The sequence below is a fragment of the Chelon labrosus genome (genome assembly GCF_963514085.1).
Source record: "Chelon labrosus genome assembly, chromosome: 8".
Lineage (NCBI taxonomy): Eukaryota > Metazoa > Chordata > Actinopteri > Mugiliformes > Mugilidae > Chelon > Chelon labrosus.
In genome coordinates, this window is record NC_140358.1 from 9,057,215 (window position 1) to 9,074,586 (window position 17,372).

At 40.5% G+C, this 17,372-nt stretch overlaps 1 protein-coding gene across 1 annotated transcript in view; it reads left to right on the forward strand.

Annotated features, from left to right (window-relative positions):
• Nucleotides 1-344: 344 nt before the first annotated feature.
• drp2 (dystrophin related protein 2) overlaps nt 345-17,372 on the forward strand; it is a gene marked incomplete at its 3' end in the record, with an annotated part of 57,512 nt that continues 40,484 nt past the window's right edge. The window contains exons 1-2 of the mRNA XM_084549242.1: nt 345-486; nt 14,501-14,657. Coding sequence (XP_084405368.1) covers nt 440-486; nt 14,501-14,657 — 204 coding nt within the window. The 5' untranslated portion in view covers nt 345-439. The remainder of the gene's footprint in view (nt 487-14,500; nt 14,658-17,372) is intronic.

Consider the following 17,372-nt stretch of genomic DNA (forward strand, 5'->3'; position numbering starts at 1 on the left):
TGACACACTGCTACCGCTCAGACTGCAGCCAAAATAACGCATGTAATACTCCAATGTCGGTTTTTGCACATTCAATACATACCTAAGATCCTTTTGCAAGCACTAGTTTCTCTTAGCACCAGTCGGAGTTCAAAGCACAAACACAGATAATTAATTTCTTTATATAATTGTAAATCAAATCAGGCGTCCAGCGGTTAAATATCAGCACAGAATATTAATTATCAGCAGGCTCAATTCAGTACTGTGAGATTGTAATACTCACCTGGGCGCTCTCCGTTCTTTCCCCTTTCTCTCTAATTTATTTTTAGCTGCGGGGCGGCCCTCGTGGCCGGGATGCCACTGTGTGCCGTGCCAGTCCACAGTGGACGGTGAGGGGCAGGAGGAGGGGACCGAGTGCAGGAGACTGAGAGGAGGAGGCGGCCCGCACCAAACAGGAGAAATGAACCTCTGCTGGAACGAGATAAAACGCAAGTCCCACAACATCCGGTAAGATGTCTGGTGTTTCCCGACGCTAAGACACTTTGGAAAAGTCTGTAACGTTTTGAGCGGACAGATGTTTTCAAAGAAAGGAGAGAAGAAGGGAAAAGTTTCCGGAGATATGAGCCTCCCGCTGTAGCTTTCAGCTTTGTGGCAACAAATGTGCTGATTGCATTTCTAAATCTACAAGTTGGCTCTCTCAAAAGACATAAACATGCAAATGTGTGATGATTTCTTCAAGGCGCTGTTGAAGTTCCAAAAATGCATCCAACTCTTTATTTTTTTTTTACAGAATCTGTTTGTTAGCTTGCTGTTTGCCACCATAGTCTAAACACATCCTGGTGTTTTGAGATTCATTCAGTTTACTGAATGTTTCTTAAGACAAGCATTTCTGGTTGGAAAGACAGATCAAAAACAGCAAAAGGGAAATAAAAACAACAACTTCCTGTTGAACAGTGGCCAAAATTTGTCATTGGGTGTATACTGTTTGCAACTCGAGGTGTGCAACAATATAGCGAACATGTACTTTTTATGTAGTATTAGTGGTAGTAACGTAGCAGCTGCCATTGTGTGGTTATATCTTTTTAAGACCTTTATGCTAATATGGATTAATTTAAATCACACACAGGAATAGAATCTAAAGATATGTAACATCTATATATGTAGTCTGGTTCTTTGTTTTCCATTTCCCTCCGCCATTCTTCTTGTTGCTATTCATAGTGTTCACGCAATTAAAAAGTTTTGTCTAATAATGTACTGTCACACAGTAATACATATTTCAGTACTCCTTCCAGTCAGCTTATTCATTATTGATATAATATGGGTTACTACTGTCATTGCACAAGTTACACTTGAGAGCTTCGACAGTGCAAAACAATTAGAGGGCGTTCATGTTATTCTTTGATTCTTAATTGGAAGCTGTCTGGGCATGCTGCATCATTTCTGTTTCTTCAATTCTACTGGCATCCTGTTTAGACAATTGGCCCCTTAATTGCTTACTTGACCCTGGTGTATCTAGCAAGAAGGAGGGGGGAGGTTAAAGAAGGATAGTTGTTAAATTGGTTAAGACAGTTTGCCCTGCAGTCGTGTGTAATGAGATCACTATGGATGGCCTGCAGTGGCTGTTTTTACCCGAGCGACTCTCCGACTTCATCAGGCTGTGAGCGGAAGAGTGGAATGCGGGAGGAAGTCGATGGAGGGAGAAGGAGGGCGAGGGAGGGAGAGAACCGACGGCTGGTATTAAATCATCACACAGGAGAGATGGGATGCGGGGAAGTGGGAGGGGCAGGGTAGAAAGAAGGATGAATGAATGAAAGAGAAAGAGCTTGACTGAAAAGCTGTCCAACCTTGAGGGGGAGCGCTGTCCAGAGGAAACGTCTGACTGCGTTTAATGCCAAAGGCCGGACAAGTGCAGACGGCTGGCTTTACAATGCCCTGTCTGGCACTGATTGACAGGTGGCTGAGGCTCTGTTCCAATAAAAGTCATGATCACTGCCTTCTATCCTATAAACACTCCTACATTATCCCTTTCTGTATATTATACTGTACCTGTACTGTACTGGAACTGAGGGTGTAGCACTTTAGTAATCATAAATATCCACATCCATGCCAACTGCTCAGGAGTCACAGCAGTGCTTTGAACAAATGTTCATATCAGCATCTTAACCTGTTCGCAGTTATAATGCCGCTGTGCTAATGTTCAGCAGGTGTTACAGTAACCCTGCTCACCATTTCCAGTGTGATGGCTAACATTTGTTTTTTAACACAAATTGCTTTGAATGGAGGGTTGCACAGTGATGCAGTGTTTTCTGGTGTGAACCTTTCTGTGTGGGTTAGGGCTAGTGATTTTTCTCCCGGTGCTCTGGCATCTTCCAACAGTCCAAAACCTTCATGTTGGGGTAGCTGGTGATCCTAACTTGGATCTAGGTGTGTGAATGGGAATGTGATAAACTCGCCACCTTTCCAGGGTATACTGGGATCGCCTCCTGCAGCCCATGACCCTCTACAGGATAAGGTTACAGATAACAAATTGATCAATGAACTAATAAAAGTGGAAAATGCTGTTAGTTTAGCAGGTATTCGACTTGATTATGGTGCTTATTGAAAGACAGAATATGACTATAGTTCATTCTGTGGGGAACATGGATGTCTGTACAAAATTGTATGTCTATGCGATGTCTGTGCCAGACCTAGTTGTAGATAATTTGGCCTACAACAAGCATGACTGAAGAATAGCAGAACATTTTCCCTAACTTTGCAGATGACGTGAAAGCACCTCTATGCCCCTGTTCCTGAAAACACCCAGAGAATATAGCAGATTAAGATAAGGAGGAAATGTGCAACAACATGCAATCTCTAAGCATTTACAGATGGCAGTGGCACAGAGAATTTATCAGCATGACACTGTGTCGCTTAGCTAATTGGACTGATAACAGAAGGTTAGGGGATTGATCACTTGTTTTTTTGTGGCATCCTGTACAGAAAGCTGGCAAAACCATCACACCCTGAGCCGCTCTGCTCACACTCACCAGCTGTTTGGCATGTGTTATTGACTACAAAACGGTAATTTGACGCCATTGGCAAAAAATGTAAACATGCTGTTCTTATTGCGATGTGCTTTGTGCGATCTCAAACTGTGGTTTTATGTGACTGCAATAATGGCCCAAAACAAGTGGGCCTCAACAGTACATCTCACTGTGTCTATCACAATCACAGCTGAATGATTATGGATATATATGTAAAGGAGACATTTATTACTGCAAGCATATTGCTGTGGCTATTCAGCCATCTGTATCTATTGTGTAGGAAAATACAGTAAAAGAGTGTGGGAGGTTGCAGTGCATTTATGCTATTTGCTCAGTAGAGACTATGTTTTTATAAAAGGGTGAGTTATTTTTTCAGTCGTTGTGTAATTCATTCAGTGGGAATTATCCAGATTCCTTCTTCGTTCCTTTGTTATCCATTTACCTGGACTCTACATATATTCAGTAAATTTGAAAGAGGAGCTTATGGCATCGTTCTCAAACCGGAAGAAAAAAAAGAAACACTGTGAAGCTTGTGCAGCTGTCACATTACATCTGCCTTTAATGACTGAATGATGCATTTCAAAGTGAAAAATATCCCCTTAAGCCGACAAATCCGTGTTTGTGTTTTTTGAGCAATTATAGTTGATTGTGATGGTGTTAAATCAGCATTTCTAAACAAATGTGACTATTTTGATTCACCCTCAGATTTAATACAGACGTCAGGGTCTCCAGAGGATGAATCCTGCAGAGATTACTCGACTATTTATCTTTATAATTTTGAGTGAGATATATCACAGCTATAGGACTGACTGCCATGAAGCCAGTTCAGACATTTATGGTCCACTTAGACATTGCTCCACTGCTGTCCCTAATTACATTGTATTAAAGCCTCTAGCATGGCTGTACACACCATCAGAATGATTTCTAGATGTTCATGTAGCTTGCTCTGTATCTGATCATTTCTATAGCTTTACAAAACACTACTCTCACTCATCTTCTCATGTGTATGTTTATATTAATGTGCCACTGAAACCAGCTGTACTGTATCCTATTAGATTTCCACACCGAGCCAGTCAGTCAAACAAACAGCTTGTTGATGAATCCTCACAGATCTCACTCAGTGTAGTATTTTCACAGAACGCTTCTTAGTCGGTTGCAGGTATGAATTTGCTTCCGTGCAGTTTAACTGATTACAGTGTCAACCACACTGGTAACAATATCAGGCATTGTTGAGCTCCAGGCTGCGCCGCACACTGACATGCCCACTGTTTTGCACTGCAGGGAATGCCCACAGGGGTTGATGTGGGTAGCTCAGTGGTATGTTATGAATTTATTTGCTGCATGGTTCAGATAACTGCAGAGAGAACAGACACCCACACTCAGTGTCTGTCTAAGGGCAAAAGGGAAACCTCTGATTCGGTTTTTGCCTCTGACATTAATTAATGCCATGACGTTAATTGTCATTACCTCAATGTCCAGATCTCTTTTCACAACTTTATCTGTCTGCTTGTATCGTTCTCATTCATGCAGTTGTTTATTTCCATCAACGTTCCATTCCAGTCTCTACCATTTTGCTTTTTTTTCTCTTCTTTTCTTCTCTGGTATTCTGGCATTTTTTCTCTTGTATGCTTCCATCCCCCTTCCAACATCTGTTCTCCTCCACATCCCTCTATGCTTGCTAGTACCTTCTAGAGACAGTCTGATCTTAGTGCAACGCCCTTTGGTGATTCTGTGCCCCACTTTTCCTACATCACCCTCCGGAAAGAAACAGTATGATGCCTGCAGGACTTATTCAGTTACATGTTAATGATAATTATATTGTCCAAGGTCAGGGGTGAAACCCTAATGCTTCTATTGTGCCTAGTGATAGGATGGCTAGTGTGGGTGGTACTCTGCTACAGGATTCAACCATCAATCATTCACTTTGCTTGAAGGTGTGGATTTTCTTTTCACTACTGCTTGAGAATCATTTTGAGCGATTGTGAGACTGAGCTAATATACATGTCTCACAATCTTACTCCTTAATACTGATGGATAAGGTTTGCGCTCCAAGGCCAAATATTGCAGAACCAACTCACATTCCAAGGTTTTGATTTTACCCTTAGTTTCATTTGTAAGCATTTCTTAAACGTCTCAATCAGTTACTTGTCTAATCATTCATTTTCGCCCTGCACAATGCTCCTCTCGCTTTTCCTTGAGAGGCTGTGAGTCACACTGGGTGAAGGCAGGTAAACTGGTGAATGAGAATGTAAAATAAAAAGAAATCACAGTTTAAAGAGAACATATCTGTTGCCAGGACAGAGAACTCTGATACACTTTAGTGATAAGACAAACTTCTGAGGAATTAGGCGCTCCTTGAATAATTTCACAAGTTACCACATAGTGCTTGTGTGTGTACAGCTTGAAATTAAACAAGAGTAAAGAGAGCACTGAACTGTGATTTCTCACCAGTAATCTGGTGCAGAACAAATCAGATTAGAGACAATGTTGGTCTTTTTGGACTGCTGCAGTGTTTGACTAGGAAATAATCAGGTATGTGCACACACTACACCGAGGCATGTTGAATGGTTTATATGAAGCAAATCCAATCCCCAAAGGAGGGAATACACTGATTTTAGAATCGCAAAAACAAAGAGCGTTTGAGGATTGGAAAAACATTTTGTATATTAGCAATGTTTACATGTGCCACAGCATACAAAAGGTCAAATGATGCATGTTAATTGATCTGGAGTTTTTCTGATCACATAATAGTGGATCATAAAAGCATTTTTTACATTCATTCATTAAGGAGTTGTAAATAAAAGTGAATATTTTGAATAAAGCAGTGATAATATACTGTTTCATGCAAGTGAAGATGTCCCATCCTCAAGATTTATTCTAAATCAGCACCAACAGTGTCTAGACTGAAAGTGGGTTTTCTTTAATATTGGAGGTACCTTATTCATTGGACTGCTTCCCATGGTGGTCTTCTTCTAGCTCTGGTCCAAAGATTATTATACTTCTACTGCACACAATCAGTTTAAATCTATGAACCTTTCCTGATGGAAATGTGTATGTATTGCAATTTTCTCTATTCGCATTACATTTAAATTTGTGGTAATTTCAAAGATCTGGACATACTGACAAAAAGTAGATGACAGTATCCATAAAAAAAGAAAAATAAAGAAAAGAGAGAAATAAATGCATATGTAGGTTTGTGAAAATACACATACAATCCTCTTCCACAATGGTTTAGATAATGGCTAGCTGCAACTTTGACCTTTGACCTCCTTTGTGCCAGCTGCACGACCTCCATCAACACCTGTTCTCTCTGTCTCCAGCACAATTACTATAAACAATAAAATAAATTAACACGGTTACCTTTATCTCCGCCAACAATGAACTTGTTATGTGCTGTATAATGTCTACAGCCATGTCATGGAAACACTAAAAGGTTTTCATGGTGCTCTAAAAAACACTACAAATATTCAAACACATTGCAACGTCTCAAGAGTAAAGGCTACAACGCAAACGCATACAGCAGCATGCATGTGCATCTATGCCTATATATTTATCAGAATGCACTACTGTATGCATATATCGTACAGTAAACCTTTAGTACTAGACCTAGAGGCAAGCAAGCAGTAACTGCTGATTCACACAGAGACATAATTAAAATTACTCTGGGTTAATTAACTGACAAAGAAAAGAAAATACATGTAATGAAAGAAAGAAAGTTCCTCCTGAACACAGTCACTGACAGAAAATATAACTGATTATGTTGCCTTGCTGGAAGGGAGCTTGGCAGCCTTTCTTATTGTAATATCTGAGGCAGCAGTGGCCGCAGCCACAAAAGATTTTTCAGTCAGCTGACCGACCGGCAGCGAATTGATCACACTGTGCTTTAGTGCACCACTGTGTTCAATGATCCATTCACCGATCAGCACTGTCTTACCACGCCTCTCTTTTGAATCCCAGTCTTGAAAACCTCTTTAAGCACTTAATTTGACTCCAGTAGTCAAATATATTAATAATAAAAATATTAATCCTAATTTCCTGCTTCACTAAAGTATGTTGGCGACTTTCTCCTTGTTCTCCTTGCTCTGCCAAACATAGCGGGCCATCTATAATAAATGAATGCGGAGAAAAATACTGATATTTATTCCAACATTGCAATCGAACCCACAAATAATGGCTCCACCCATTGGTCACAGCTAAGTACAGGAGTCTCATATCTCTGCACTTCTCAGAATATTGTATGATCATGTCAAACTCTTGTGTACATGGTGATAAGCATACATATCCATACCCCCACTCAAACACACTCGGAGTAATGATTCTGATGGATAACATCAGCACTTCATTGACACACACAAGCATAAACACAATAAACTTCAACAATTTGTTACTATTTTCAAGCCATGAGATGAGACTGACATTTCAGTAGTGGTCTCCTGTGTTTCTTATTTGTCGTCTTTCGTTATTTTCAAGTGCCTCTGCTTCCCACATCTTCTTCTCTACTATCTGCTGGCTCAATGACATGTGCTCAGTGTGTGTCGGCTTGCTCCTTTGTTCGTCTTTGTACACTCACCCTCTTCTTTGTATGGCCTTGTGTCTGCCTTTGCATTGACATTCAGTACGGTTTTCATTCCGGTCTTTCCAGTGCAGTTTTGAATTGCTCTTTGCAATACACGAAGCACTTCAGACAGACACTTACTGTAAAATCACGTCAGAGTTTACTTTAGATACTGTAGGCATCTATCTATCTATCTATCTATGAACAGAGGCATCTGAGATTCTACATACATTGGACGAAAGTATGATGTGAAAGTTTGTATGATTCACGTAGGATATTTTAATGTGGGTTATTTATATGAATCATTCTGATACAGACAAGGATGTTGAATTTCTGTTCTTAAAGCTACACTATTGTTTCATTTATTCATGAAACAAAGAGACACTTCAAAGTAGCAGTACACAAGCTCAGTCAGATGTAAACTGAATTCATCTGTAGGTCTATTATGTAATTAGCTTTTTCTAAATGTATTAATGTGTGTGTTGTCATTTGGGAGGCATGCGGAATCATCCTTTGTAGCTGTGAAGGATTTGTTGCAGGAATGTATTCCCTGTGGTTGTCAGCTGATAGCTGATCTATATATTTAAATGACTACAGTATTTCCAGTTATGAGAAACAGCCCCAGTGGCTGGTCTGTTCTTGTCACTCATCAAGTGTGTTTCCACAAATCTCTGTAAGATGGCTGCTGGAAGAAACGCTCTAGGCAAGGCATCAGTAAAACTCCCCCACCACAAGAGTAGTCCCTGAATGTATCACACATGACACACGTTACCCCTGCAGTGCAGACAATCAAAAAGGGAAGCAGAAAGAGAGCGAAACACAGTTTACTGCTATCACACCATGTGATTTATTGATGTTGAAGTTTAAAATTTTCTGTTACCTTACTGCTGCGATTTTGAAAAACACCTGCACCTACTGCAGCTTTACACAGCTGGACACATTAATTTTGTGCACAGAATACGCCAGTACAGTTGAGGGATGGCAGCTGTCTAGAGTGACAGTGATCAGGTGTCCGGGGTCCTGTATTGATATATGTGGTGTGCAATTGTGACAGGGGCACATGTGTGTCTGCTCAGAAAAGATGTTAAACAATAGAATGAATGAAGAAAATGTGTGGCAAATAGTCACACATGTTGGCTTAACATCCTCATGTACCCAGTACAATTCTGACTGCATCTTCTTATGTTATTATTTACAGAGTTTATTGGAGGAATGTTTACCTAAAACAAAATCCAGAAGTGTCTATGCTGCCGTAAGATTCATTTCAGGGGGTCAGTTTGCTGTTGGTCACTAATATTCACCCCAAACTGCAGCCTTCAGAGGCAGAAGTTCAAACAACTGCAATTATTCAAATGGCCATTTGTGCCTATAGACACAAAGAGCATTTTGTGTGGTTCCATTTTCAGGTTAGGCTCCTTTCAGTTGTAGTTACCTGGTACACATGGCCAAACACCACTCCAATTCAAATGGTCTCATTTTTGTCAGTAGCGGCTACCCATATGAAGGTCAAATGGACAATGAGTAAGTCGGAAAGATGTGGGGAGTTGGGACCGTAAATGAGTGAACGTTTTATCCTGTAGTGTATCATCATTGATGATGACGGATGCTTCAACTGGGATGACTCACAACTCCCAAAAAGATTAGTATTTCAGATTATTAGTAGAATTTCTTTAATCTTCTGTCCAGTGTGACACCTTCCAGAATGCTACTTTCACATTAACCAACAGGAACAAAGTGCGCCACACACAGAATGGCAAAGTTAAAGGCATTCCTGTCCTTAAGGTGAGAGCCATAAGTCCACAGTCATTTTGTGCTTATTTCTTTGTTTGTTACAGACTTTAGACAGACAGCATCATTCACACAAATGGTGGCAGTTGAGTTGACAAGCTATGACTGGTCGATCACCAGTGTGCACTCTGTCATGTGTCTTGGCAAAGACTGAATGGAGTTCAAACTTTATGACACGATAACATCTTTTTATCCACAAATACGAAATTGATATAATATTATTATGGAAGGGAAAAATGTTGAGACTGTGGAATAGTTTATTGGAGCAGCATGAAAACAGCCAAAGTTGGTGGGAAGCTTCAAATGGAAAGCTTCAAAAAGCAGTGACATGAAATGCATTAATATTGCCTTTATTCAATAAGATGCACTGGGAAGAGAGTTGATCATCAGCCACCAGTGTGCTCTATATGACACTGAAATAATGACGCCTTCTGGCAATTTCTTGCTGTATTCTCTGTGTGATTAGAGTGACGGGATCAGCACTTGACTACTATTTTGACTCGAGAAGTGTCAGCTTCATCTGATTCCTAATTGTCATGTGACAATGTAAAAATGATGTTGGGCTCAACTTTCATGTTTGTGTTCACAGGTTCGAGTTTGTATGCACGCCTGCACTGGTTCCACAATGCAATAAAATGCAATGCAATGTAACCACTATGAAATGCAAAACACACACAGGGGGTGGGTATGAACGGGGCTGTGCTCAAAGCTTTTCTTCACAGAGCTTTCTCTCCATGCTCCTCTCTCCTAAAACAAGCAGAAACACTGAGCGCATCTCCTGCACATTAATTAATCATTGAACCAAGCTCTAAGCCTCTCTGTGTAATCTTTCTTACTGATTGGGGAGTTGGATTTTTGTTTGACCATATTATTTATTTTGGGTGTTGCCTGACAATAAATGTGGGAACAGTTATTAGCATGCAGCGGAGTTTTTCCGAAGGTGACAACACTGAATACAAAACTCAAGGTTTGCTAAATAGCAACGCAATTTTATATTTACATCCAAAACACAGTGATCAGGATTCCTCTCCACAGCTGCCCAAAGGCGATGAGCCTATAGCGAGCCAGTGCCGTTGATTGTTGCCTCTGATGCTGCAGCAAGAATATGTGTATTCACATTCATGACAAAGACCAGTCTCTCTAATGTTGGGTCGCATATTTTATCTCTTTGCATGAATCCAGTCCAGGAAATGAGAACATCTGCAGTCTTCACTATGACAATAACTGCTATTTTGACACCCAGTGTCAGTTGATACTCTACTATCTCATTATGTGATATCAGTCTAGTTATTCGTGATGCCAGTAGACGACTCGGCATGTTGGATGTGTCCTGTGTTTAGGACAAACACAGGGAGCAATGTGCCATGCACTCAACCACCCCTATTAGCCCACACTTCATTGATTGTTGCAGATGTGGTTATCAAGCCTTTGGTTGTCATCAAGCTGAGTGAGACAGGGACATAAAGACACGAGTCTCCCCAATCACAAACGGAACGAGAACATCTGGTATTGTTCCTCCCCTGTTATTCTCACGCGGATACATGCCTTGTCATTAAAGATATATTCTAAACTAACACCAAAGAAATAAGCCAACATTCTCTAATCATTATCTTTAATCGAAAAGGATAGAGTGATTTCCAGGATAAGTAAATCCCATGATAAGACCAAAACCAATAATGAATGATACCAGTGTCTCTGCTTTAATACCATATTGTTGGACTGGGTAACATGTTTCTGCATTTCCATGAACAAAGGCACTGTAGTGTGTTTTTCAGTCCCACAGACACAGTCATGGAGCCATAAATACTCTTTAGAGCAGTTAATCTGCAGCTGAAAATAGTCCCCAACGTAGACGGCATTTACTTCAGTTTGAGTGATTCTAGAAAAACACTGAAGAGGGTTTTAAAAATTAAGACTATGAAAATATTTAGTGAATCGTTTTCAAGAAAGAAATGGGCTTTGGACTGCCACAGAGGTGGACTAAAGTGCTGTTCTGGGCCTAAAGTAAACAACATTAGCAGACTCCAGACTCTTTAAGCCATCTCATCAGCATGACTATGCCAGCATTTACTAAACCTGATCTAAATCTGAAGCTGATTCCGTTACCCTAGCCCCACCTCTTAAAGCTGTGGTGTTTGACTTTTACATGTAGTTCACAGTAAGCTGATTTACCTGATCATCGCCAGGTAAATCTCTCTTTATTATGCAGTATATCAGGTAAATCGGTCTCTTGCAACATTCCTGTGCATGTGCACTGGTAGCAATGCATTTCACATCAAACAGTAATGACTGTTTGCCGGAGCTGGAGAAGAAAGCATGGTAGCCTGCAGACATTCAGACTATTGTGGTGGAAGAGTTGCAAAAGTAACTAAGGTTGTCTGATTCCTTATGTCTGATTGACCAAGAGTGAAACGAAACTTAAAAATGTTTCTAATGCTCTGTGTACAAAGAAACACATGCATTCAGGGGAAGCGTTGCCATCTAAGCATTGCTGGAGGTCGATGACAGAAGTTCATGTCGAACTAGTCTTATGAGCAATTTACATGTCTAATGTGAAATAGGTGGCTCAGATTATACCTCAGTTCTACAGTTTCCTCCAGTTCCGTTAGTATTAACATTACATCCTGCAGCATTAAGAACTAGGTGGTGGACATGGGGAGGCAGTTGGCAGCAAAAAATAAATGTTACCATGGTAACCCGGTGGTCAAAAACATGATTCCAATCACGGTTAACATTGCTTAAGTTTTATACAGACGACAGCTGTCTTTTGGTCCTGTCTTAACGGCATCTCAGGGCACATAAAGGCATCTCTCCATCTAACGCAGCAGTACTTGGCCCATAAATAGCACTTAAAGTAATGTAATAATGTTTCCAGTGGAGATAAAATAGCTTCAGTAAGCCTCCTGTACAAGAAAACCTTTAGCCTGGCCTCCCTGCTGCTTAGCAGAGCAGGAGTGGTTCTTGAGCCACCATGTGACGACGATTCCATTACAGCACAGGCAGTGCTCTATTTGTCTCCCTCTCTTTGTGTGTAATGACAGCGGCAGTGATGGGAGCGTGTGCTGTGTGTGTGATTGTTTGGGCATGTTTCTGTATGACCATGTGAATCTCTGCTAGGTGGTTTGACGCATTTTGAAGCTTCTCTGCAAAAGTACCAGGGTCATCCTTTGATGGATGACCTTACTTAGACATATCCGAGGCACGGGTTCACTCTGACTTGAAAAAGGAACCTCGTTCCATTCATGCTGAGTGAGTGAGTGTGTGTATGTGTATTCATGCCTGTTATAGACTGAAAGCCTGTTCTGCTGGGGCCACAGAAAAACAGTTCCTCTCTGATTCAATTACCACAGTGAGCAGAGCTGGAGGGGCAACAAGAGGCTAGGGGACATCATGGTCTGCTTCACACAGGTTTTCTGACACAAGGTTGAACAGAGAGGCCTATCAATCCTGAAATGTGCACTTACAAGCTTGATTTCACCTTTCCGTCTTTTTCCCCTTAGCGTCTCAAAGCTTTTCCCACATGCCTTCCTGCAACAGGCTTCCCTGAAGTGATACCTAATCCCTCATGTGTCAGAACTCATCTGTGCCAAATTCAATTTGGAGGAAATTGCCTTACAGTCCTTTTTGAGCCACTAATATGGCAATGCTGATGGCGGCATGCTAATGTTGCAGGTTGAGAGAGATAATGGAGGAGCATTTGCTTGGACAGCTCATCATTTGGCCGTCCTTAAGTTAACCCTGTGTCTTACAGAATTGCATTAGTGTTGTTATTTTGCCTGATTAGACTTAAACTGAAATCATAAAGTGTTGCTCTGATTTCTCTCGTGCTGTCATCTGAATACCAGCCCTGTTATGTTTTTGCAAAAGTCCCACCTCATTTACAGTTGTCAGAGGTAGAACTCAGATGGTGTGCCTCTCTTTCTGACTCTTGCTTTTGCGCCCACTCATCATCTCTGATATGACAGTGCTGGTAAATTGTGATGTGCAGGAATAATGATATTTGAGTGCTGGCTTCTGGTGTGTAATTGAAACACTGGGATGCTTTCACACAGCCCCCACTGCTCCAGTGGCAGCTGTGCCGCTGATGCAAGAGCAGTGCTTCCCTCAGACATCTCTCATGCTGCTGGCAGGTGGCAAGCAGATAAGTTCTCCCTGTTATTAGTTCTTAGTTTACTCCAGCAAAACTGCTGCAGTCACCTGTGACACTGTGTGTCTTGCATGTGCCTCTATATACAGTATGTGTCTGTGACTGACAGCGTTGTGTCATCCCACTATTGCAAGTTTGATGTACCTTACGTGATGCTTTATATTGGTGTTTTTTGGATTAGTAAAATGCTTAATTTGTCTTGGATGTCATCCAGTTCTGCATATTTACTTCTGAGGAAATCAACTGTGTATACCCTGAACCTTTTAAATGTTACTGCTATGCCTGTCATGATTTCCCCTGTTACATTTCACATCCTGTAGCTAACTATTTTTTAAACAACAACCATGAAATATGTGTTTTACATGACTGTGACTTTTCCAAAAAGTCTGCATCATCACTAGTTAATGTATGTAGAGGAATGGAAGTAGAGAGTACAGATGTATGAACAGTTTATAGAGCTGTGTTTGCGTAAGACAAATATATCAGGGCCTGACAGTGCCTGAGTGCTACTGGATGTCAAAAATCTCCACAAGAAATGTTTGTGTTATATGATATCATGTATAATGCATTTGTCAGGGAAAGGTGAAACCCAAACTTTAACAAGGGCATGATATAGCTGCTAACTCACATTTGAACACGTTTTATAGCTGCGCAAACTGAGAAACACTCAGACTGAAGAGAAATTTAAAGCTTTTGCAAAATGCCCAAAAAGATTCAAAAAAGACTTGCCACTTTTATTCACTTTGCTAGCCGACCTGCCACAGTGTCAGCTTTTAAAACATCATCCTGTGGCCAGATCACAGGATGCAAGTAATAACATGAGTCATGCTTGAAGTTATGATTGAAACTAAAGGTTTAAATATGTGGATAATAGTTTTGCATGTTAACAAAATATGTATGATATTACCATTCTGGTTAGTGGGAGGCTGAGACCAAATGTCCAATATTTGATTTGTGTGTTGGAAAATGTTGCTGTTTGCTAAATCGACTCTCTGTGTGTCTTGGCAGGGTGCGGCTAGAAGCCTTCTCCGACAACAGCGGGAAGCTACAGCTCTCTCTGCAGGAGATCATAGAATGGCTGACAGCCAAGGACGAGGAGCTTTCGGAGCAGCTGCCCATAGGAGGCGACGTGGGCGCCGTCCAGCACCAGAGGGAGTTCCACCAGGTAATGTGGATGATAATACCTTTTCAGTCCAAATATCCATCCAGTGCAAATTACCATGAATTAATTTCCACAGTAGATGCACAGCCTATTCTGTACTATGTCCATATATGCACTCCATTTATTATACAAAAGCACACTTGTGCCGATATTTAGTTTCAGTGGGATATTATTTTAGCATTGTGTGTGACAGTGGGGACAAGACTTCTGCTCTTGTCCTTCCCAGCTTTAAAAGCCTATGTCTACATTTGTAGGGAAGCAGAGTGAAAAATGGATTAAGGCCATGCCTGGGGTTGTGTGCTGTGAACTGTGTAATGTGTGTGAAGACAGTGTCGAGGCAGTGTTTGTAAAATGGGTGAGTTTCTTCTACTCGATGACAGTCATCACAGTCAAGATACATGTGAGTTATCTGGAGTGAGTACTTCTGCAGAGAAGGTGAGGAACGGAATAGCACACTTTGAATTTGCAGATAACTTTAGTAGATATCAGAGATGTCAATCAAGGCTAAGTCCATTGTCCTGTCTGAGTCAATACCAGATAGCAGAAACTTTCACTGTGTGTTTTGCTGTGGATACCTCTGACGGAGATTGAGCTCTGTGCACCGTAGTATGTGCGGAAAGAAAAAAAATGGCCAAAAACTGTTCAAACTTGCTGGAAGTTGGTGGTTTATTGAATCCATAAAGAAACTGACAGTGAAATAAAAAATAACATCCTCCAGTTCTAATTTAGTTGTTCAGTTACACCATAATAAATTTATACTGAAAGAGTGTAAAATCCTCTTTCTCCTTTCTATTAAACATGAACACACTTGTGGTGACTCATCGTGACATACCGATTGGACTGATGAATGAATCTATTCATAAACCCCTTCACCCGATCAGCCCACATTTGCGAGGTTTAGTCCTTCCCTGCTTTTTTTGTGTTTCACTCAGAAAAAAATTCAATGACAGTATAAAGTACTAAACACTTCAACTGCTGTTATCTCTCATTCACTAGAATGAACTTTGACCAAAACAATAATTTATTTTCCATCACAGAAGAACCTGATGGGATGTTATAAAATGTCTTTATTTTGTCGGATCAATAGTTGAAAAGGCAGAGCTATTAAATTTACTACAATTGAAGACAAGTCAAAATACTAATGGGTCATAGTATAACCTCTAAATGTTTGGCATTCAAAGCTCCCCTGACTTAAAACCATCTATCTATTATGAAAACTTTTGCAGCTCTTGTTTTAAAGCACCAGAATATTTTTCTGTGTGTGTGTCCACATTCTGGATATTCAGTGATTTAAAGTTTAGTCCCTATTCAACCAGGCTTGTTGACATACTTACTGTACTCACAGTTGTGACCATGGGGAATATTTGTAAAAGGACAAAAAGCTACGCTTAGACGCAGTGATGCACGATCTGCACAGTACGGCCATGACTTCAATGATTCTTGGGCAAATAAACACTTTAACACGGAGCCTCTTGAGGATTTGCTGTTCCATCACAGCTTTCATCTCTTTGTGAGTTGCATGCTGAATGAAGGCCACAAGCTTTAACAGTTTGAAGCTGATGGGATTGGTAGCCATTTTAACATTTTACTTTTGTCAGTATTTAAGTTGAAGGAATTGGGGAATATCAGTCAGAGTTACTGTCAGCAACATGATCTCCTTTTAGATAATTCCTGCATGCTTCATTTATTTCAAGTGTCCTTTAAATCTCTTGTGGGCTCACTAAACTAACAAAAAAACTGCCATGTTAACGATCAGTTGCACAAACCAGTGTTTGCTTCTCTCTCATTTTGAAAAACATAATTTGAACATAATTTAACTTCAGCTACTGGCTCACATCTGAGTGTGCTGGGCACTGGATGACATGTGTTCAATTGAAACGTTCCTTTTTATGATCACAAAGAGGCTTCTTCGAGCGCTTTGCCCTTACGTTTCTTTTAATTATGTCTTCTTAAACTGCTTCTCTGGTGGGTGTTGGCGTGTACAAACTGTGCTTGACTGATTTTTTTAGTTTAGTTGCACATTTTATACTTTGAATCTAGTTCACCTCACCTGGGTTCACCTGAAAGATCAAACCGATGCTGATTCAAAGCCATGTGTAGCTGCTGGTTAAAGATATAATGAAAGAAATATAAAAAAACATGTAGTATTTTTACAAGATGCTGTCATATACAGACTTTGCATGATGTTTGTGTGCATCTAAATACAAATATTAGCTCAATAAGCCCAGCTGGTCCAACCAATGTCTAACCCTCCCAGACCTTTTCACACAATCCTAATCAGCTATAGTGAGAGTAATGCATAGATCTCTTCCTCACTACAGCTTAGTCACACTGACTATACTGTATATACATGCAATTTCCAAAATCTTGTTAGGCTCATATTAGGCTCTCTTGGTTTTGGAAGGCAGCATGATGACTGAAAGTCAATGACTCTTTATTGAAGTGATAAAAAATGTTAATTGATAGCCACTTGGGATGTCTTTAAGGGAGGACATTTTCTCAGCTGAAAGCTTTTTAATTGAGATGTCATATTGTTCTCTGCGCACTGTGTTGGGGGAGACTCATGATCATGGCACAGACATTTACCCAGCAGACAGATGTATGTCTACTGTCAAGGCTCAAGGCAGCAGCTGCATCACACATTACAGAGAAGATATCATTGTCATGGGAAAAATCAAAATCATGAAACAATAAAGATTCATATAAAGACTTTAAATA